This window comes from Aulonocara stuartgranti (assembly GCF_965226115.1).
Source record: "Aulonocara stuartgranti genome assembly, chromosome: 7".
NCBI lineage: Eukaryota > Metazoa > Chordata > Actinopteri > Cichliformes > Cichlidae > Aulonocara > Aulonocara stuartgranti.
In genome coordinates, this window is record NC_138945.1 from 65844790 (window position 1) to 65866544 (window position 21755).

The 21755-nt window shown below is 41.4% G+C and overlaps 2 protein-coding genes across 7 annotated transcripts in view; one reads left to right on the forward strand and one right to left on the reverse strand.

The window, feature by feature from the left end:
- srgap1a (SLIT-ROBO Rho GTPase activating protein 1a) overlaps positions 1 to 10837 on the forward strand; it is a 77790-nt gene extending 66953 nt beyond the window's left edge. For 2 of the 5 annotated variants that reach the window (XM_082539352.1, XM_082539354.1), the window contains exons 19-22: positions 1213 to 1393; positions 3190 to 3327; positions 7121 to 7502; positions 8230 to 10837. In XM_082539352.1, the coding sequence (XP_082395478.1) occupies positions 1213 to 1393; positions 3190 to 3327; positions 7121 to 7502; positions 8230 to 8637 (1109 nt within the window). In that variant the 3' untranslated portion in view covers positions 8638 to 10837. Of the gene's footprint in view, positions 1 to 1212; positions 1394 to 3189; positions 3328 to 7117; positions 7579 to 8229 lie in introns of all 5 variants that reach the window. The other 3 variants (XM_082539351.1, XM_082539353.1, XM_082539355.1) reach the window with 2 other exon arrangements.
- Positions 10838 to 11860: 1023 nt separating this feature from the next.
- On the reverse strand, positions 11861 to 15323 carry cfap263 (cilia and flagella associated protein 263). Of its 2 annotated transcripts, none has more exons than XM_082542597.1 (9): positions 15207 to 15323; positions 14172 to 14307; positions 13630 to 13791; positions 13390 to 13539; positions 12959 to 13069; positions 12661 to 12759; positions 12467 to 12574; positions 12240 to 12395; positions 11861 to 12148 (listed from the first exon to the last, which is right to left on the reverse strand). In XM_082542597.1, the coding sequence occupies exons 2-9, from the start codon at positions 14271 to 14273 to the stop codon at positions 12041 to 12043; spliced, it is 996 nt and encodes a 331-aa protein (XP_082398723.1). In that variant the 5' UTR covers positions 14274 to 14307; positions 15207 to 15323; the 3' UTR covers positions 11861 to 12040. The 2 variants fall into 2 exon arrangements, with proteins under 2 accessions (XP_082398723.1, XP_082398722.1); XM_082542596.1 differs by lacking the exon at positions 15207 to 15323 and adding an exon at positions 14645 to 15048.
- Positions 15324 to 21755: the final 6432 nt, after the last annotated feature.

Genomic DNA, 21755 nt, shown 5'->3' on the forward strand with positions numbered 1-21755 from the left:
GAGGAAGGAAGAGAATTCCCCTGCACCGACGACTGTGCCGTCTGCTTTATTAACAGCCTCGTCCACTGTAGTGCAGTCCGATTAATTCAAACTGTAAATTCCTGCTTGTCACATTTCATTGGAGCCACGGCAAAAACTGACAACCCAGTGAAGCAAAGACAGTGGCAAGTTAAAGGTGGGATGAAACTGAACGAGAATACATGAGATAAAATAGGACACTGGAAGAAATGCAGAGCCCACAAGTCTTTCCACAATCAAGCCTATATTTTCTTTAGCACACGGGATTCTCATCTTGAAATTAATCTCCCACTCCTGAGAAAGATGCAGTATATCACGATGAGTTGTCACAGCTGAGACAGGTTTCAGACATTTACTCTGTTGCCTTCCTACCAGCGTATATATAGAGCCTGTGTTACGTCTGTCCAGGGACCCCCTGTCTGACTTGAAGCGAGAAAGTGAGCTGGCAGGAAAGCAGAGGTAGGAGCGAGGGAGGAATAAAGAAGCTATTTTTAGCCTCGTGTTGCTGTAGTGCATACATATTGGCTTGGAGACTGTGCCTTTTTTGAAAAGTAAAGTCAACTCTAGATGTTGTTCTCTTCAGATTGTATTCGGGGAACACAAGTAGTTAAATGTGTACAAGTAAATTAAAATAAACTGTAATAATAATTGTTCAGTCGACCACTGGCTGGTGTTTTACGCAGTAACTTTTCACGGTATGTTTCACATTCTGTTGTCAGTGATCCAGAGCTCTATTTGTACAATTATTGAGCAGTAATCACCCCAGTCTGATGATCCATGCCGTGACTCACATGCCCCTGAGTCGCATAGATCTCCTCTCAAAAGCTTCTATACATGTCCTGCTAAAGCTCCTCAGGGCCCATAGTGGCTCTGGCCTGCTGTTGTAAAGCTGGGTTACTATTGACTGGAACTGAGGGCGGGGGAATCAGCTGGCTTAGCTTACTTGCACTCCATGTGCACTTGCATCAACTGCATATTCACGTGTACAAACATGTCGGTGTTAGACTCCCTTGAATTGTAGCCAGCCTGTATTTGTAAGTGCATTTGTTTCCAAAATTAGATTTTTATTTCCCAAGTCTACAGCACTTTAATCAGTTGTTAGAAATGTCTGCACATGAAATAACAACCATCTGTACTTGATGACTTTGCCATATCTGACATGTACTTAACCTGACTAATCCTTTCTCTTGACAGAGGGTGAGCCTATTGAAGCCATTGCCAAGTTTGACTACGTCGGGCGCTCTTCTCGAGAGTTGTCTTTCAAGAAGGGCGCCTCCCTGCTGCTGTATCAACGGGCATCTGAAGACTGGTGGGAGGGGAGGCACAATGGGATTGATGGCCTGGTGCCACACCAGTACATTGTAGTCCAAGACATGTGAGTGTCCTACAAATATAGAGCAATAAATATCTTCTGTATTGAGCACAAACAAAAGATGTGCATCATGCACAGTGAATACTGACTAGTCAGTTTACCTCTAGCTAACCTCAAACTGTAGGCAGTTGTAAAGGAATAATCAGATGTTCATAATATATGTTATGTACTTTCTTCCCAAGAGATGGATGGGAACATTCATACATCCATTTTCTTAACTGCTTATCCAGTTCAGGGGTGTGGGGGTTGGGCTAGAGCTTATCTGAGCTGAGGCTGGACAGGAAGATTTATACTGTTTCCTATCTGTTCAGTAAATATGATGCCAGCATCTTTTGAACTAAACCTAAGATGAGGGAAAACATTTACTCGTTCCACAGCTGACAGAGTCCTCAAACCTTGAAAAATGCTCTAACAGAAGGTGTTTATAAAGAACCACTGAAAGTAATACATTCATTTATAGATTGAATGTATATAAAAATGTAATTTTTATATATTTTTAATTATACAATTAAAATGGAATTCTTTAGTTGGAAGATGAACGAGTAGTTTCTGACCTCTCCTCGCTTAATTATTATACCAAAGGCTGCTTAACTAGTGCCGGATCCACTTAGAGTCTGAGAGCTAAAGTCCTTAGCAAAATATCCCTGTGGGTTAAACAACACACTTGTCCTTGTTGACTTTGCTCCACAAAAAGGCTGCTAGGCTGTCAGGTTACTATAGGGTCGCGCACAGGGGACCTTCAGGCTCATTTGTCTTGTCCTCCACTGTCATCCCTGCTCAGCTGTGGAGCTTTCTGCATCTCCAGGGTCCTTAACCAAGCCTTCTGTCACCGTCTCGTGCTCTCAGCACTAACAAGCATGCACTCTGCCATAGCGACTGTTGGTGCCTAATGGACTGAAGTCACTGTCTCGTTAGGACTGGAACAGAATCACTCCAATCACTTAGTAGCTGGCTGGCAAAACAGTCATTTGGAATGCCTTCACGCTCTTTCTGTTTTCCTCCTTCCCCTGCTGCTGTTGTCCCGTCAAAGGACCCCTATCAATAATTCACTAGGAGGGAGCACTGCTGATGGGGTGTCATCTTAGTTAATGAAAGAGCACAGAAATTTACAGCTGTACACGTTGTTCCCAAGGAAGTAACGTCCTGGTCTCTACTTAAAGTGAGCAGGCAGAGGAAAGTAAGAGCGCACAAGATTGCAATCTTCACTCGTCCTGTAAAAAAATAACATATACAGGGAGATGTTTCCTAAAGTACTTTGGCACAAGATGTCACCTGTCAACGTTTGACTGTGAAAATTCGTTTGTAATTTTTGTTGGTAGCTGCCTCTGCTTTGGAGAAGTGCTCGTCTGTGCTGTGACCCTGTGCGTTCATGTGGATTTGCTAAATAAGTGACTGTGTTTGATGATGCCATCAGAGGCAACAGTGCAGCTCAGTAGGTCTGATTACTGCCACCTGACAGGCACCAACTGTACCGAGTATCCAGTGACACAGCTCACTGAAACTCATGCAGCTGGTTTGTGTGTGAGTGTTTGTGCGTGTCGCCGACACAGCGCATCACCAGAATGCTGAGAGGTTCGGGACTATGACTCATCTGACTCCGTAGACCTTGTGGGGTGGGGGTGGGGGTGACACATGCTGACTCTCAGGAAACGGATGGAAAATACTGATACTGAAGAACTGAACAAATATAAAAGATTGACTGATTTGCTGATTTGTCCCTTTTTTTTTTTCTACTGTGGGTTTGTCTATCACTTCTTGCTCTTTTCATGTCTCAATGTCACACTGTCTCTGTGTCCCAGAGATGACAACTTCTCAGACACTCTGAGTCAGAAGGCTGACAGCGAGGCCAGCAGTGGCCATGCTGGGGAGGATAAATGCTCAGGAAAAGACATCGGTTCACCCAATGACACCAGGATCTCTGAAGCCTTCATCACCAGGTGGGTATACTGCTGTAAAACAGTGCTAGCTGTTGATGCTTTTTTGTTTGTTTGGTTTTTTTACACAATTTCTGTCAAATACCTTAATTAGGGACCACAGAGATTTTGCAGTTCTGAATATCAAAAAAAAAACCTTTAAAATTTTTAATTTGGATCATAGACGCTCTTCCCACGTTTTTAAAGAGTGATGTCAAAATTTGTTTTACATCCAAATCCAGCCCACTTTGGTCTTATGTGGGACGCAAAATTAACAGTTATTTCAAGAGAAAGGAATCTGTCAGCACAACTCTTTTAGGGCTGCCACGATTAGTCGACTAGTCACGATTACGTCGACTATCAGAATCGTCGACGACTGATTTAATAGTCGACGCGTCGTTTGAAGCTTTGTAAGATCACAAAAGATGCAGGAATAAGTAGCAGGATTTAAGAGTGTAATAACGGACTGAAACAGAAGATGGCAGCACTGCATGTACAAGGAACCAGCTGCCGTTAAACCCCGAAGAAGAAGAAGAAGCTGTGTCCCAGAATTCATAGCGCGGCCCAGCTCAGTTGTCAACAATGGCGGCAGCTAGTTAGTTTTAATATTACTCTTATTATTCTTTCTGGGTCACAAAATAAACGTTTAACATATTTTCAGGTAAGAATGTAGCTGTGTAAACCTCAAATATCTGCTCAGTTTATCAGGACACCACATATTTTCAAAAGCGCTCCGACGTTTTCGGAGACGTCTGTTACCCACTAGCTCGATAGCTAGCCGGGGGCAAGGCTCGTTAGAGCCGTGAGAACACCGGACTCCCAGCAAATCGTTTTGAAACCCACCGCTGTCTTTCGCTACTCAGGTTAAACGTGATATATAAGTCACTTAGATAACTTAACAATGTTATTGTTTGGCTTTTTGTAGTATTTTATTTGTTCCTAAGTAAATCGGTTTGGCTGAGATTAAAGTTATAGTTTTCACACAGCTGAATAAACGTCAAGCAGACAGCTGATTATCAGAAGTGTGAGATGCTCGAGAATTTACTCCGGTGTCCTGTTATATTTTAGATAGCAAGGAGTTTATTAAACTTCACCGAAACAATCTGCAAATTTCATTAAAATTTTTAATAAACTATCATCTTGTCTTTATTTTTAGTTAGCACATACTTTAAACACTTAAAGCTGTAAGCTAATGATAGTTATATAAGAGCAGATGCTGCTGGTGCAATAAGCTGTACGTTTTATGTCCAATGGATGATGATCTGATGACTAATGGCAAAAATAATCGGTGACTAGTCGACTATCAAAATAATCGTTTGTGGCAGCCCTAGACTCTATGGGCTTAAAGTCTTTGTTGTGGCATTAATAGCCATGGGGCAGGTTTTTATCAGTAGGAAAAGCTGTAAAACTTATGAAAATTAAATTAAAAAGTCCAAAATTCTTGTTCTCCTTCACATTTTCCAAAGTAATCCAGCGGGCCAGATTGGAGTCTTTGCTGGGCCAATTCTGGGCCCAGGCCTTATGTTTGACACCCTTGTTTCACTGTAATTAGTTTACTGCAAATTTGACTTTTACCCTGTTAAATCACTGCAAATTATTCATAATGTTTCCATTTTACGTAAAACAGGGCAGTTGGAGACCATTAGTTTTACGGCAGCAGTAACAGTAACTCCTGAGTGTGCTGCCTTCCTCTGACATTGTGTTTCCTAAACTCAGCTCTTTGTCTAATTGCAAGCATCAGCCACATTGTTTTGTCCCAAGTTACCAGACAGTTCCCGTCAGAAAGTATGAGTATTAAACAACTATTTCAGTCATGCACATAGAGGATTGGCGCACGCACACACACACACTGTGTAGACACACAAATCCAATCACACCTCAGTCTTTTTGGCAGTCTCTCTGCTGGTTAGTGCCAGTATTTTGTCTCCTGCTTCTCTTTTCATTGGTGGAGGATAAGCGACCTTGAAATATCTCTTACTGGGTTTTGGCCAAACACATGCTATTTTATTCAGAGCCATACTCACTCCCTCTACTTCACTGTTGAAATGTTGATGATTCATGCTAGAGGCAATATTTACACCACTGCAGGTATTGGTATGCAGCTGAACATATCTGAATGAATCATCCTTTTAACATCAGCCTTAATAAGCGTCCTCAAAGTCCTTAAACTAGAATCTGTCACACTCTTCCTGTCATTGGCTCCCAGGTGATCCCCACCTCTCTCCTCTTTCTTCTACCCTCCACCCTCCCCCTGCTCACTATCTACTTTTCCATTCAAACAGCAAGTTTTGAATCATTTATACCACTGGATATTTTTTTCTTTGGATATTTTCCCCTCTTGGTGGTCTCAGTCAATAACACGCTCACCAGACAGACTTCTATGGTAATCACAGTAAGCATTAGTAAACAAGACAGCTGTGTTAGAGCCTCTTTTAGTGGAGAAGAAGCATGTTGATGTGACCAGAACAATTCCTTCACTCGGCCTGTTTTTCTGTGTTAATGAAGAGGGGCACGTACAGCGTCTTGTGATTTCTGTTACATTATTAGTCGAAGCCATAATAAGCAAAGGGTGAGCTGTCAATGCGGTGACAGCTTGCAGAGTAAGTTGCGGTGCCTGTTGTAGTACATGCTGTCCCAGAGGAAGATTAAGGACATACATGCTGACTGCTCCACCTGCAGTTTATAAGCAGGTGCTGCAGTTGTTTTGCTATTCAAGAAATGTCAGTGCAGTCAAGGGAAAAAAAAATGTTGTTTCCTCACCAGACACCGTGTCTGCACCACTCCACCACTGGATCTCTATTATTTAGTGTGTGAGCTTTCAACAGCAGCCATTGGTGCAGTCATATGTTTTTATTATGCGCATGAATTTATAAATTTATATTCAGATGTGTGTGGGTTTCAGAGTGTTACATAATCAAAGGTCTGTTTGGATTTACCTGATACTCTGGCATTGCAGGTAGAGCTCACATTATATTCACCAAAATATTCACCACCTTCTCGTCCATCCTCATTACTGCTTTTTGTTTATCACAGTAATAAAACTGCCTGGAAATGTTAATGATAATGTCTGAGAGCTCGTTCATAGGGCTGATGTAAACTCTCTACTTGAAGCCGTTTGTTTCGGAGAAACAACCGAGGAAGAGTTATTACTGAAGATGATTAACTCTAATAACTGACCTGACCTGCATTAGAATCCAGATGCTGTATTACTAATTTAATCTTTTAAGTTGTCACTATTTCCATAAATGTAACACCAACTCAAAAAGCAAGTGATAATAAAATTAGACACTGCGCTGCTTGACTGTAAGTGATGAGCTGCTTTGATTAATCGTTACAGCCCTCGACTCTGCGTAAGTATGACAACCACAACAGAGCTGAACCTGTTGGAGCAATACAAAGGAGGATGCGCTCCTTTACTGGTCTTTTATGGAGTAACACAAATGCTTCAGTGAAACTGATGTTGGCGTGGAGCAGTCTGTTAATGTAAAGGGATTTATGTGTGATAGAAGTGCATTCATACTCAGCTCCGTCTCCGTGTTTTAACTGTGATAAGGCAGCTTCAGCGTCCCCTGGAGGAGTCTGTTTTGATCCTCTGATGAACAACAGATCCATTCTACCTGCTCTCCAGAATAACCTTAACCGATGCTTGACATCAAGGATTCCCTCAAAAAGCTAATATGCCCCATCTAATTCTGTTTTTAGAAGCTTTAAACTACTAATAAATCACAGCTAATGTGATGACGTAGTGGTGAGGAAAACTGCTTTTTTTTTAATGCTTGCCTATTGTTTCCTCTTTCCTGCACTTATATTGCAGCAGACACAGGAAAAGATCAGATCCACCGTCTCGACGGCCACCTGCCCGTCCCAGTGATGTCCACTGCATGGTGCATACCTCCCAGCAGAGTCATAGTGGACATGGCGGGACTCCAGAGATGGGTTCACCAGTTCTAGGCCACTTCAGCCCACGGGACATGCTGCGAAGTCGCAATCACGTTGCCATAGACAGCCCTGAGCGACGGCGCCGCGCTGGCCACAGCAGTCTGACGAATATCAGTCGTCACGAGTCCCTGAAGAAGATGGAGAGCCCACCGATTCGACGTTCCACGTCCTCGGGCCAGTACACAGGCTTTACCGATGCCCATCACCACCACCACCACCACCACGGCGGCAAGCCCCTGGATCCGGAGACCATCGCACAGGTCAGCGCGGGACGAGCGGCGACCCGACCGCAGCTCCCTCCACCATCAAAGCCCTGCCCTGCCCTGTAAAAACATAGTCAGTCCCAGTCTTCTGCTTCCTCTGGCTGCAACCTAGTCCCTGTGCTAAAGAAACGCAAAAGACTAGCTTCACAGGCAGACGGCAGGGATCACAGTATACTCCTACACACAATATTCCTATAAATTCTGAATTTTTTGGAAAATGCCAAATATTCCAAAGTCTTGAATTTTGTCATCATTCTAATATGGCTTCTGTCATATAAGATTATATAATAGTGGAGCCATAGTCTTTTATAGGCTGTCGTTTAGAAAGCAGAGGGTTACAGAGAGCACCTTAAACTGTGCTGGGCTGTCGGTCTGCCTACTGGGAGCATGCTAAGATGAACATGTCATCTCTGCATCTCATTTGCAATCCAGAGCCATTAACATGGTGAGGGAGAAGAGCCAGTATTAAGTAATATTGTCTACTAACTTTGCATGTATACTGCATGCTTGGTGTTTTCTTAAAAAATCTCTCCTTGTGGTCTTCTTTTATATTGTGTCTGTGTTCTCCATGTTTTTGCATGTTTCTGGTCTTTTTCACTCTTAATTTCTCCATCCAATCTTGCCTTCTTGTTTTTTCTCTCTTTTTTTCATCTTAACCCTCCTGCTCGTGTCTTGCCTATGTCATTATCATCCTCTCTCACGCACATTTTCTCCTCTCCTGCAGGACATAGAGGAAACTATGAACACTGCTCTGAATGAGCTGCGAGAGCTGGAGCGGCAGAGCTCAGCCAAGCACGCCCCCGACGTGGTGTTGGACACCCTGGAGCAGCGGCAGACCTCCGGCAGCAGCGGCGGAGGTCCGACGCCGGCCAGCTCCAGCGAGTCCCTCAGCCCCATCCACGCCGTCATGCTGCGGTCAACTGCCAACACTGAGCCGCCCACCCGCCGCAGCACCAGCTCCTCCAATGATTCTGTGAGCACGTTCAAGCCCGTGGTAGCACCACGCATGGGGGTGCAGCTCAAACCCCCCGCTTTGAGGCCCAAGCCCATGGTCTTACCAAAATCAAATCAGGCCCCTCAGCCTCCTGCTAATTCTTCTCAGGACCCTCTGGATAAGTCCTGCACCATGTAACCTCCAGGGCAGGAATCGGAGAATGTAAATCAAAAACTCTCAATCTAGTTCCCAAGAGACTGTGAAACCAGTGTTTACAGTTCTCAGAGAGAGTACAAGTAATATCTAAGAGTGTGTAAAATACTTGGCCCTGGATTGGAGACATTTCTTTTTGATGGTTTGAATCTGAAAACAAGAATTTAAAAAGGATTAGATCTGAGTTATTGATGTAGGAGTTGTAGTGAAGACAGATTTGTCTGTTGTCTCAGATTTGTGTTAATATGTTTAGGTAATATTAATATTAAATAACAGATATCTTTAAAAAAAAGATTTTAAAAACAACAAATCACAAAGGCTTCCGGAAAGTTTTAGAAAATGTACACATTAGTTTAGTTTACAGATGATAATGAACTGTAACTCTGAACAACATGTGGTGCATGCAGTTCTTGAACCTGTGGTGAGAGCTGTCGTGACCACAGATTAGATTTTTCTTTCCCTTTTATCTAGAATGGCCTTCGGAGGTGTTGCGAACCAGTACATAGATCATACATCAGATGTTCATTAATAGAAAAGGTGCTGTGACTTGCTGGGCAGAAAGAGTTTTAAGGAGCCAAAAGAGCCCTTTACAGATTATTTATTAACGGTACTCTGTTAATAAATGAGTAGTACTGACACCAGTATGCTTTTTTCCACTCGCATGTAAACTGCAGCTTTCTTCAGCAAAGCATGCCGTCTGTTGTGTTTCGTTAAGTACAAAGATCACCTCTGTGCTGGCTTCACTCAGATTTATTTAAGCATATTGCCTGGAATGACAGATGATGATTGGATAAAACCACTATTGCTTTATGACTTTTACGTCTGAACATTTTGATGCGTTCATAAATTCCTGCAACGTTACCTTAGGTTGTGGGAAGAAATGCGTCTGATATGTGCTTGCTTTTGCATCTGTGTAACCTTTAGGGAGAAAATGATGATGAAAAATATGTTGTTACACTGCGTGGACTACATGCCATAGCTTCCTTTTATGCCTTGTTTGGCTTTATTTACCCAAAGACATGAGTTTATAAGTCAAAGCACGGATACTGATCCTTCATGTTCAGACTCAAGGTGGCGCCCTGTGGTTGTGCTGCCAGTAGCCATGGACCTGATGACTGTTAGTTGTAAAAGCCTCCTAATACGTTCCCCCTGCTTCCTGTGCTTCTCTTTGCGAAGGTGTTTGAAAACAGCAGCTTGCTTTGAGTCCTCTAGTCTGTTTTATATTTGGGAAAGAATTGTCAATAATGTTTGCATACTGCTCTCAGACTGACATTGAAGCTCTTTTCGCGCATTTACCGATTTGTGTGGATGATACTTAGAAGTGCATGGAAAGAAATGGGCTACGTGGGTCAGTCAGCTCCTATATAATGATTTCAAAATGCAATAGCCTCATAAAATTGTATGTGCCAGACTTCCAGTTTTGTGGCTGCACCCCTGTATGTCTCCATTTGTTTTTGTTTTTTTAACCTCTGTGCTGTAGAAATAACAGAGCCGGGTGCATGTCATTGGAGTGTTTGGCTAGCATAGTTACATATAGAAAAGAGTTTGGTAGTTAGGTTGCAGTGCATAAGCAATGCTCTCTAACAGCAGGTTTACACTATCTTTGACTTGACAAATATTATATGTATAAATAATTAAAGGTTAATTAATTTCTGAATTACTAACTTTCATTATTTTTGTAATCTTCTTTTTGTTATATTTGTTGTGTTTCTGGGTAGAAATCACTTAGAAGATATGATGTGGAATAAATATCCAGAGATACAGGTGTCCCACCTATAGTGTGAAGCCAGTTGTGTATATAAAAAAATGTGTTTTTGTCACTATGTAACATCAGCAACAGTAGGACTCAAGTTATGCCGTCTGTAGGCTTTAAGCTACTCTGTGGTGTTATGTACATCTGTATTCTGTGAAAGTGCCTTTGGAAATGTTTTAGAGGAACTTCAGACACTCTGCCCGGTCGCATATTAGATGCCGTGTTTTTGAGAAAATGCAGTGCAGGATGATGAAGTGTATAAGAAATTATGCCATTTTCCAAACAGTTATATGGCAGAATTGATCATAAATAAACAGCTTACTCAATGTGACATTGCACTTTTATGTATATAACTGTATATATGGCATGTAATATCATAACGTTTAGAGTTCATTCAAGGATTTCTTTCTAATAAAGGAAATAGTTTGTTGACCTTGTGTGTGTTTTTGTTTTTGTTTGTTTTGAGGAACTTTGACTGCAATTTATTAAATAGATTGACTACACTTGTGTAGATGAAGTTTTAGTGCCCCTAAAAGACGTTTGAGCCAGAACAGTAAAATTACCAGTTTTGCAAAGAATAACATACACTGGTTTTGTCAAGAATAATAAAAAATTGTGAAAGCTTTCATTAAATTAGAAAACAGACTCATTGCCTTCACTGTATGGGGACAAGGACCAGCTTAGTGTCATGTTTCCCACAGAGCCTCTTTCTCAGCCAGTGTGTCTATTCTTTGTTCTGTTTGGATAGCAGAAAAGTACAGTTTCAAGATTGTAGTCATTCAGATTTGCAACAGTCAAAAAGAGTAGATGATTGGTAAATAGATCGATGCTTACAAAGCACTTTTCTACTTTAATTGCACACTCAAAATGCATTTTTACTATAAGCCTCATTCACCCAATCTCGCATACATTCATAAAAGTGCTTTTTTTCTAAACCTACGCACACTGTCTAACATTCACACTCTGTTAGATGCATTGGGACAACAGCATCTTGCAAAAGGTTACTTCAATGTGCAGAGTACAAGAGCCAGGGATCAAACCTCTAATCTTGCAGCTAGTAAATGACCTGCACTACCTTCTGAGCAATAGATGGTCCGAATAAGATGAGAGTACAGAAACTTGTGAGAGCACAACAAAAGGCAGAAAGGCCACACAAACTAAGTAGTTAGCACATTTCCTCACAGCAAAGTCCCGAGTCCTTGTTGTGAACACCAGTCAGAGCAGGGCCCTGATGTGTGGAGTTGCCTTTGTTTATTCCAGAAGTTCCTGTTTCTTCCTGCCGTGACATGATCAGTTCATTCTCCTGTCACTGTGCCTTTTAACACAGCTGCAGATGGTCCTCGGCACCACACTGCATTACAGAACGAGTTTCCCTTTTGTGTCAATAACGGCTGTCAATCTTAAATGAATGAGTCACATTTGCATAAATAAAGAAAGGAAATTTTTAATGTCAATCATAATTTTGAATAAGTAACTCTCAGGGACACAGATATGATGAGGATGAAAGCCATTGTTTTTACATTTAACAAAAAGCATTAAAAGATTGCAAACAATAATAAACAAAGCAGACGCAGAACGATTGATGGAAAGTTTTCTTGTTGTCATCAAATCAGTCATTTGGGAAACTTCTTTTTTCTACATGTTATGTGCTGCTATGTGTGGGAGTTTTATTGGGATTTGGTGTTCCCCGGAGCTAGTTCCAACCTGTTTGTTCCACACTTTAGTGTGGGTCTTGAAGGCCATCTAGTTAAAACAGAGATTGTGTTGTTTTTAATACTATAGCACAACAGTTTTATTGTTATTGAGGAGAGACTAAATAAAAATAACATTTTACCTCAGCAATCCCAACCTTTCTCTCCCAAGTGTGAATGCTCTGCTTAAGCTTCTTGTATTTGTCTTTGACATGCATGTACTCAGTGATATCAGGAGCCTGATAATCTCTGAGCTGCCGTCTGAGTTTGTGGTTAAGGGCTTCAGCCGCTGAATGCTCCTGAGGAGAGAAAGATCAGGTATTAAAATTGGGGGTTTTAGATTCTTGAAGCTTTACTAATTTCGACAAACCTTCTCAGCATGCTCTAACTCCTCCTCTATTTTTGCCAGCATCTGCCTCACTTTGGCGATGTCATTGCTCAGCTCTGCCGACATCAATGTCACACTCTGCAGCTTTTCCTGCTCACACAGATATGACAGATAAGCTGAAAGTTATACTGGAAATAACGCCAAGAACACCATCTGACAAATTTCCAGCGAGTTACCTTGTGTGAGCTGAGAACACGCTGAACCTTCAAACTGTTGATCTGAAGTTCATCCAGGTTTTTGTCGGGTCTTGGCTCGTCATACTCCTGAAAAAATTCCTAGATGCAATACACAGAACTTTGCATTTACACACTAGCAAAATGAGCAAGTATATAAATGGTTACAAACATGTAAGACACTGACAAACTTTGGCAGCAGAAAGCAGACTGTACATTGATTTTCTGTCCTCTCGTGTAACAGTCTAACCTACAACCTACACAATCTCTTGACAGCAACACATTTGCTTTCATTCTCTACCTCATACTCAGCTTTCCCCATCTCTTTTTTCTGCTGCAGCTGTTGCAGGAGCTTCTTCTCGTGGAGCTTTAGTGCCTGATTCTTTACATTTAAGGTCTCCAGCTGGGTGACCTGTACATACGTTTGAACAGAACAAATGAGGTGAAAGGGAGGTTATAAACAGGACTGAAGAAAGCGGATAACTAACAAGGGTGAAAAAAAGTTCTTTACGCTGCTTGCTTCAATCTTTAGAAGCTAACCCATCTTAATAATCTTAGTAATTTTATTGACTTTATATAAAATACTTGGGTAAAATTAATAATATGACTTTAAAAGGGTAAAAAGTCTCTGGCCTTTGGAAATGTGCATACCTCTAACCTGGAACAATCTATTCAAATACTGCTGTGCACATGTTGATGTCACTGTTTTGTTAAAAAGACAAGTTTTGTTACCTTTAACTTGTCTTCAATGTACTGGAGCACCTTTTCTGGCTCTTTCATTTCTAGCGTGTTGTCCTTCGTAGGTTTGACCAGTCTACGCTCAAAATCGTTCTTCGCCTTCCTGACATCAGCCAGACGTAATTCTGCTTCCTTCATAGAGGCCTGAAAAGACAAGTATGTTTCATGAATAAATGTACCTGAGTCAGTGTTTCTATATATTGTGTTTTATTTTTTGCGTGTGTGTGTTGTAACCTTGTAGTTGTCCTTGTTTTTTTCAGATTTCAGTTTGAGTTTCTCCCGGTCCTGTTGTGTTTCTCTTACTTCTCTTTGTGCTACGCACAGTTTTTGTTCTAAAGTGAGCGGCTGAAAACGGTCCGATATGTTGGACCTGGACTTTTGCCTCCATCCAACGCCCTGAAGGCACAAAAACTCAAAATAGTATCCTATGATGTTTTGTTCAAGAAAGAGAATGCAAATGTTTTCAGTCAAACAATTATTGGCTGGAAAGAGTTGATGCAATAAGATCTGCTTTATTTTGGCCTGTCTCAAACAGTAAATAAATTGACATTACCTAAAACTATAAAAACATTACACTGCAGCTGGGACAGCCATAAAAAGGACTTTGTCCTTCACTGTCTATCTAATTCACAAGTTCTGACAAATAAAGTGTGCTGTGTGTAGATATGTGTTGAGTGTGAAGCATTAATCTGCAGTCTTTACTTTTAGGAAGAGACCTATAATGGCAAGTAAGGATTTGCATTCAAGGTTATTTAATAAACCTTTATGGTACTTACCCCAGCCCCCAGCTTCAAGCTTCGTGTTGCCCCGGCACCTTCTCCCCCAGCCTGGGATAGCAGGTCTTGTGGATCCAGGCGGCAAATGAAGCTTTCAAACATGTCATTCTCTGCCAGGAGGGCTGCATTGGAATGCCTCGGGGAAGAATGAATAAGAAAAGCAGGCAAAATAAATAATTTTTTTTAAAAATCACTTAAAAATGCTCGGAGAAGTAACCGCTTACTTTAAGAAAAATTAATTAGAAAAAACATTATGTAGAGGGTGGAACAGCTCACCCTAAACCTTTCTAGCTAATGGTTAATAGACGAAAAGTTGTATTTTAGTAACATTTAACTGAAATTACAGACCATTAGCAGAGCATTAGCAAGTAACTTTGGTGGGTTATACGGAATAAGTTAAATAAAGTCAGTTGTAGGGTTACAGCCGATAGGACGGAGTTATTTTTAGTTTAATAAATATGAACTGTCATTACTTTAGTTCTTCGATCCGTTTGTAAATGAGTTCCTTCTGTTCTTGCGTGACCTCGTCATTTTCCTCGATCAAGGAAAGCTCGTCCTCCATGGTTGCTAAGGTACACTGAACCTCTGGTTTCTATGGCCTAGTGTTGCATTCACGCACTTCTGGAAACGTTTTACTCAGTAAGTTTTGCAATGAGAGAAATGGATGTAATTGTGAAGGCTTTAGGACCCAGGGGACCCAAGAGAGCAGACTTTTTTTCTAAAAAAAAAAGTCGCTAAAAAAGACGTGAAAGCTCGTATCGCTTTTACTCTCAACAAGCAGCGGGTGCTATAACGCAGTCAGTTCTTCTTTTACTCTTATGCTGTTTTGTGGATCACAAGGTTTAAAACTACTTATAAACACACACGAAGTAACTCCACCAGAGTGCCTATTTCGGGTTACTTTTGCCGGTCCAAGCCCGGGTAAAGGAGCAGGGTTGGAATTGTGACATTAAAAAAAAAACAATAATTGCTAAAAGAAATTTAATTTGTAGTTCTAAATAAACTCTAAATGCATTTAGGACGTTTTTTACTCACTTTATGTCTCTTCCACGATGTTATTTCTCTCTCCAACAACATAGGTTACAATTAGATTAGCATGACCAATTATGCAAATTAGGCGATGACGTCATTTAGCGACTTTTAGGACAGCCAATAGCGATTTTCCTTACTGAGGAGTTGGCAACACGGGCAGCAGGTGCTCTTCTTCTGTCATTTGCACTGACGAGGGCTGTGAACAATGGTTGTATGAGTAGGTGAAGAGCCTGAGAAGTTTTAATTGTCTTCTACACAAACGGTTGTTTTAAACCTCTACAGCAGAGGTTCGAGTAGAGATTTTAGAAGACAAGCCAGGTGTGCAGCAAACACAGTTGTCTGCTGGAGGACAGGCTGCACATGTGAATTTGTCACTGTTTTTTCCTCCTCCTCCTTTTTGTTGCGTTTTTGGTTTTAGTAGGGTCACCTTTTAAAACTGTTTTTTATGCCGGGTTTGTTTTTATTTCTACTGGGCTGGTGCAATATTAGTCGGGCAATGTGCAATCCCTGAGCTAGGCTCTTACCTTAGGGGAATTAGGTCTTTTAGAGGTGCTCCGTGTGGATTTGCAGTGAATACGTTTTATTAAGAGTGATTTTAGTGCCACCGATTATTGCCTGAACTAAAACACTTAGTGCATGTGTTAAGATATTCATTGTGTGTACTCATGTTGTACAGTGTTTAACTGCATTATGGTTACTGTGGTTTAACAGAGACAGTATTTTAGTTGCCACCACAAGGAGGCACTGTTTCATTGTAAGAGCACGGATGCTGCGTCATCACGCCCCTAAGAAAAAAAAAAGTATACCACAACGAAAATGGCACCCATGAGAAAAGTTTTGCCGCGTGTTGATGAGGAATAAAGTTCCCAAAATATTAAGGACATTTTTGCCTCCGTCGTCATTTTCCTTCGAGTTGATCGCTGTCGATGCTGCAATACTCAACAGCATGCGATAAGTGTTCTGTTGGGCTCGTATTTATTTGGGGTGGATTTGTTTCTTTTAAAGCAACGAGAATCTACTGCGGTCAAGTGAGCCCTCACTTACGAAGTCGCAGTCAAGCTAGCCGCCCCACCAGCCGCACCTAAAATGTTGTTGCACTACTCTTACGCATATTACGGTATAGGTGCCGACTGGCTTAGAAACGCAGTGTTTTCTGTCCTGACACTATTTTACTTCACAATCCACTCCCAGTTTTGGTTAATCTCCACTTTCCCCCCTGTGATCCACAGCCCAAATTACTGTATGATTCAGAGAAAATTAACAATAAAATTTACCCAATTTACTCAACTATACTTTTAATGTCCTCATCTTTGAGCTCAGATTACAGGAAAACTGAAAGAGGTGACGCAGATATCTCACTGGATTCTGACTCTGGGTGACCCCCACTCTGCATGCTGTGATCCACAGCCAAAATTATTGTACAGTTTTTGAGAAAATTGATAGTAAAATCTTCCCATTGTGCTTTACTGTACTCTACATATTGACATCTTTGATCTCCGATTACAGGAAAACTGTAAGAGGTGACGCAGATATTTCACTGGATTATGAATCTAGGCCATCTCCACTCTTCACCCTGTGATCCACAGCCAAAATTACTGTACGGATTTTGAGAAAATTGATAGTAAACTTTGCACAATTTACTCTACTGTACTCTATATATTCTCATCTTTGAGCTTAGATTACAGGAAAACTGAAAGAGGTGACGCAGATATCTCACTGGATTATGACTCTGGGTGACCCCCACTCTTCACCCTGTCATCCACAGCCAAAATTACTGTACAGTTTTTGAGAAAATTGATAGTAAAATCTTCCCATTTTGCTTTACTGTACTCTACATATTGACATCTTTGAGCTCTGATTACAGGAAAACTGTAAGAGGTGACGCAGATATTTCACTGGATTATGAATCTAGGCCATCTCCACTCTTCACCCTGTGATCCACAGCCAAAATTACTGTACGGATTTTGAGAAAATTGATAGTAAACTTTGCACAATTTACTCTACTGTACTCTATATATTCTCATCTTTGAGCTTAGATTACAGGAAAACTGTAAGAGGTGACGCAGATATCTCACTGGATTATGACTCTGGGTGACCCCCACTCTACACCCTGTGATCCACAGTAAAAATTACTGTACGGATTTTGAGAAAATTCATAGCAAAATCTTCCCATTTTGCTTTACTGTACTCTACATATTGACATCTTTGGCCTCAGATTACAGGAAAACTATAAGAGGTGACGCAGATATTTCACTGGATTCTGACTCTAGGCTGTCGCCACTCTGCACCCTGTGATCCACAGCCAAAATTACTGTACGGTTTTTGAGAAAATTGATAGTAAACTTTGCACAATTTACTCTACTGTACTTTTAATATCCTCGTCTTTAACCTCAGATTACAGGAAAACTGTAAGAGGTGACGCAGATATTTCACTGGATTATGACTCTGGGTGACCCCCACTCTGCACCCTGTGATCCACAGCAAAAATTACTGTACGGATTTTGAGAAAATTGATAGTAAACTTTGCACAATTTACTGTACTATACTCTATATATTCTCATCTTTGAGCTCAGATTACAGGAAAACCATAAGAGGTGACGCAGATATTTCACTGGATTATGAATCTAGGCCATCTCCACTCTGCACCCTGTGATCCACAGCAAAAATTACTGTATGGATTTTGAGAAAATTGATAGTAAAATCTTCCCATTTTGCTTCACTGTACTCTACATATTGACATCTTTGAGCTCAGATTACAGGAAAACTGTAAGAGGTGACGCAGATATTTCACTGGATTATGAATCTAGGCCATCTCCACTCTGCACCCTGTCATCCACAGCCAAAATTACTGTACAGTTTTGAGAAAATTGATAGTAAAATCTTCCCATTTTGCTTTACTGTACTCTACATATTGACATCTTTGAGCTCCGATTACAAGAAAACTGTAAGAGGTGACGCAGATATTTCACTGGATTCTGACTCTAGGCTGTCGCCACTCTTCACCCTGTGATCCACAGCAACAATTACTGTACGGTTTTTGAGAAAATTGATAGTAAACTTTGCACAATTTACTCTACTGTACTCTATATATTCTCATCTTTGAGCTCAGATTACAGGAAAACTATAAGAGGTGACGCAGATATTTCACTGGATTCTGAATCTAGGCTGTCGCCACTCTTCACCCTGTCATCCACAGCCAAAATTACTGTACAGTTTTTGAGAAAATTCATGGTAAAATCTTCCCATTTTGCTTTACTGTACTCTACATATTGACATCTTTGAGCTCCGATTACAGGAAAACTGTAAGAGGTGACGCAGATATTTCACTGGATTCTGAATCTAGGCAATCTCCACTCTTCACCCTGTGATCCACAGCCAAAATTACTGTACGGTTTTTGAGAAAATTGATAGTAAACTTTGCACAATTTACTCTACTGTACTTTTAATATCCTCGTCTTTAACCTCAGATTACAGGAAAACTGTAAGAGGTGACGCAGATATTTCACTGGATTATGACTCTGGGTGACCCCCACTCTGCACCCTGTGATCCACAGCAAAAATTACTGTACGGATTTTGAGAAAATTGATAGTAAACTTTGCACAATTTACTCTACTGTACTCTATATATTCTCATCTTTGATCTTAGATTACAGGAAAACTGTAAGAGGTGACGCAGATATCTCACTGGATTATGACTCTGGGTGACCCCCACTCTGCACCCTGTGATCCACAGCAAAAATTACTGTATGGATTTTGAGAAAATTGATAGCAAAATCTTCCCATTTTGCTTTACTGTACTCTACATATTGACATCTTTGGCCTCAGATTACAGGAAAACTATAAGAGGTGACGCAGATATCTCACTGTATTCTGACTCTAGGCTGTCGCCACTCTTCACCCTGTGATCCACAGCCAAAATTACTGTACGGTTTTTGAGAAAATTGATAGTAAACTTTGCACAATTTACTCTACTGTACTTTTAATATCCTCGTCTTTAACCTCAGATTACAGGAAAACTGTAAGAGGTGACGCAGATATTTCACTGGATTATGACTCTGGGTGACCCCCACTCTGCACCCTGTGATCCACAGCCAAAATTACTGTACGGATTTTGAGAAAATTGATAGTAAACTTTGCACAATTTACTGTACTATACTCTATATATTCTCATCTTTGAGCTCAGATTACAGGAAAACCATAAGAGGTGACGCAGATATTTCACTGGATTATGAATCTAGGCCATCTCCACTCTGCACCCTGTGATCCACAGCAAAAATTACTGTACGGATTTTGAGAAAATTGATATTAAAATCTTCCCATTTTGCTTCACTGTACTCTACATATTGACATCTTTGAGCTCCGATTACAGGAAAACTATAAGAGGTGACGCAGATATTTCACTGGATTCTGACTCTAGGCTGTCGCCACTCTTCACCCTGTGATCCACAGCCAAAATTACTGTACGGTTTTTGAGAAAATTGATAGTAAACTTTGCACAATTTACTCTACTGTACTCTATATATTCTCATCTTTGAGCTCAGATTACAGGAAAACTGTAAGAGGTGACACAGATATTTCACTGGATTCTGACTCTAGACTGTCGCCACTCTTCACCCTGTGATCCACAGAAAAAATTACTGTACGGTTTTTGAGAAAATTGATAGTAAACTTTGCACAATTTACTCTACTGTACTTTTAATATTCTCATCTTTGACCTCAGATTACAGGAAAACTATAAGAGGTGACGCAGATATCTCACTGGATTATGACTCTGGGTGACCCCCACTCTGCACCCTGTGATCCACAGCCAAAATTACTGTACGGATTTCTGATAAAATTAAATCCTATTCCATTACCAAACAAAATGAGTTCATTGAAGTATTTGCTTAACTACAAGAAATGTCTTTCCACACACAATTTAAATTTTTCAAAATGTCATTCACACACCACCTCAAGTATCAACTTCAGTTTTAGACATTATTTATTCAGTGCTTAATCACAACAATAGTCAACTTAAGGCACTTACATAATAAGTTAAACCTTACAATAATACATACAGAGAAAAACCCAACAATCATATGACCCCCTATGAGCAACAGTGGGAAGGAAAAACTCCCTTTTAACAGCAAGAAACCTCCGGCAGAACCAGGCTCAGGGAGGGGCGGCCATCTGCCTCAACCGGTCAGGGTGAGAAATTACATTTCTCAGATTACTGATTTCTCATATTACTACTACACAGTTTAGATACACTCAACAAAAATATAAACGCAACACCTTTGTTACTGCTCCCATTCCCCATGGGATGGACGTAGAGACCTAAAATTCATTCCAGATACACAATATAACCATCCCTCCCAAACAGTGGTCACAAATCAGTCCAAATGTGTGGTAGTGGGCACATCTGCCATATTGAGATAATCCATCCCACCTCACAGGTGTGCCACATCAGGATACTGATCTGACATCATGAGTAGTGCACAGGTGTACCTCAGACTGCCCACAACAAAAGGCCACCCTGGAATGTGCAGTTTTTTGCGCTATTGGGGGTCTGGGGACCCAGAACCGGTCAGTATCTGGTGTGACCACCATTTGCCTCATGCAGTGCAACACATCGTCGCATGGAGTCTATCAGATTGTCAATTGTGGCCTTTGGAATGTTGGTCCACTCCACTTCAATGGCTGTGCGAGGTTGTTGGATATTCGTGGGAACTGGTACACGCTGTCGTATACGCCGGTCAAACACATCCCGAACATGCTCAATGGGTGACATGTCCGGTGAGTATGCTGGCCATGCAAGAACTGGGACATTCTCAGCTGCCATCTGCCCTGAACAATGTGAACCATGATTCATCCGTGAAGCGCACACCTCTCCAACGTGCCAGATGCCATCGAATGTGAGCATTTGCCCACACAAGTCTGTTACGGCGACGAGCTGGAGTCAGGTCAAGACCCCGATGAGGACGACGGGCATGCAGTTGAGCGTCCCTGAGACGGTTTCTGACAGTTTGTGCAGAAATTGTTTGGTTGTGCAAACCAATTGTTCCAGCAGCTGTCTGGGTGGCTGGTCTCAGACGATCTTGGAGGTGAACCTGCTGGATGTGGAGGTCCTGGGCTGGTGTGGTTACACGAGGTCTGCGGTTGTGAGGCCGGTTGGATGTGCTGCCATATTCTCTGAAACGCCTGTGGAGACGGCTTATGGTTGAGAAATGAACATTCAATGCACGGGCAACAGATCTGGTTGACATTCCTGCTGTCAGCATGCCAATTGCACGCTCCCTCATTGCTTGTGGCATCTGTGGCATTTTGCTGTGAGACAAAACTGCACATTCCAGGGTGGCCTTTTGTTGTGGGCAGTCTGAGGTACACCTGTGCACTACTCATGATGTCAGATCAGCATCCTGATGTGGCACACCTGTGAGGTGGGATGGATTATCTCAATATAGCAGATGTGCCCACTACCACACATTTGGACTGATTTGTGACCACTGTTTGGGAGGGATGGTTATATTGTGTATCTGGAATGAATTTTCGGTCTCTATGTCCATCCCATGG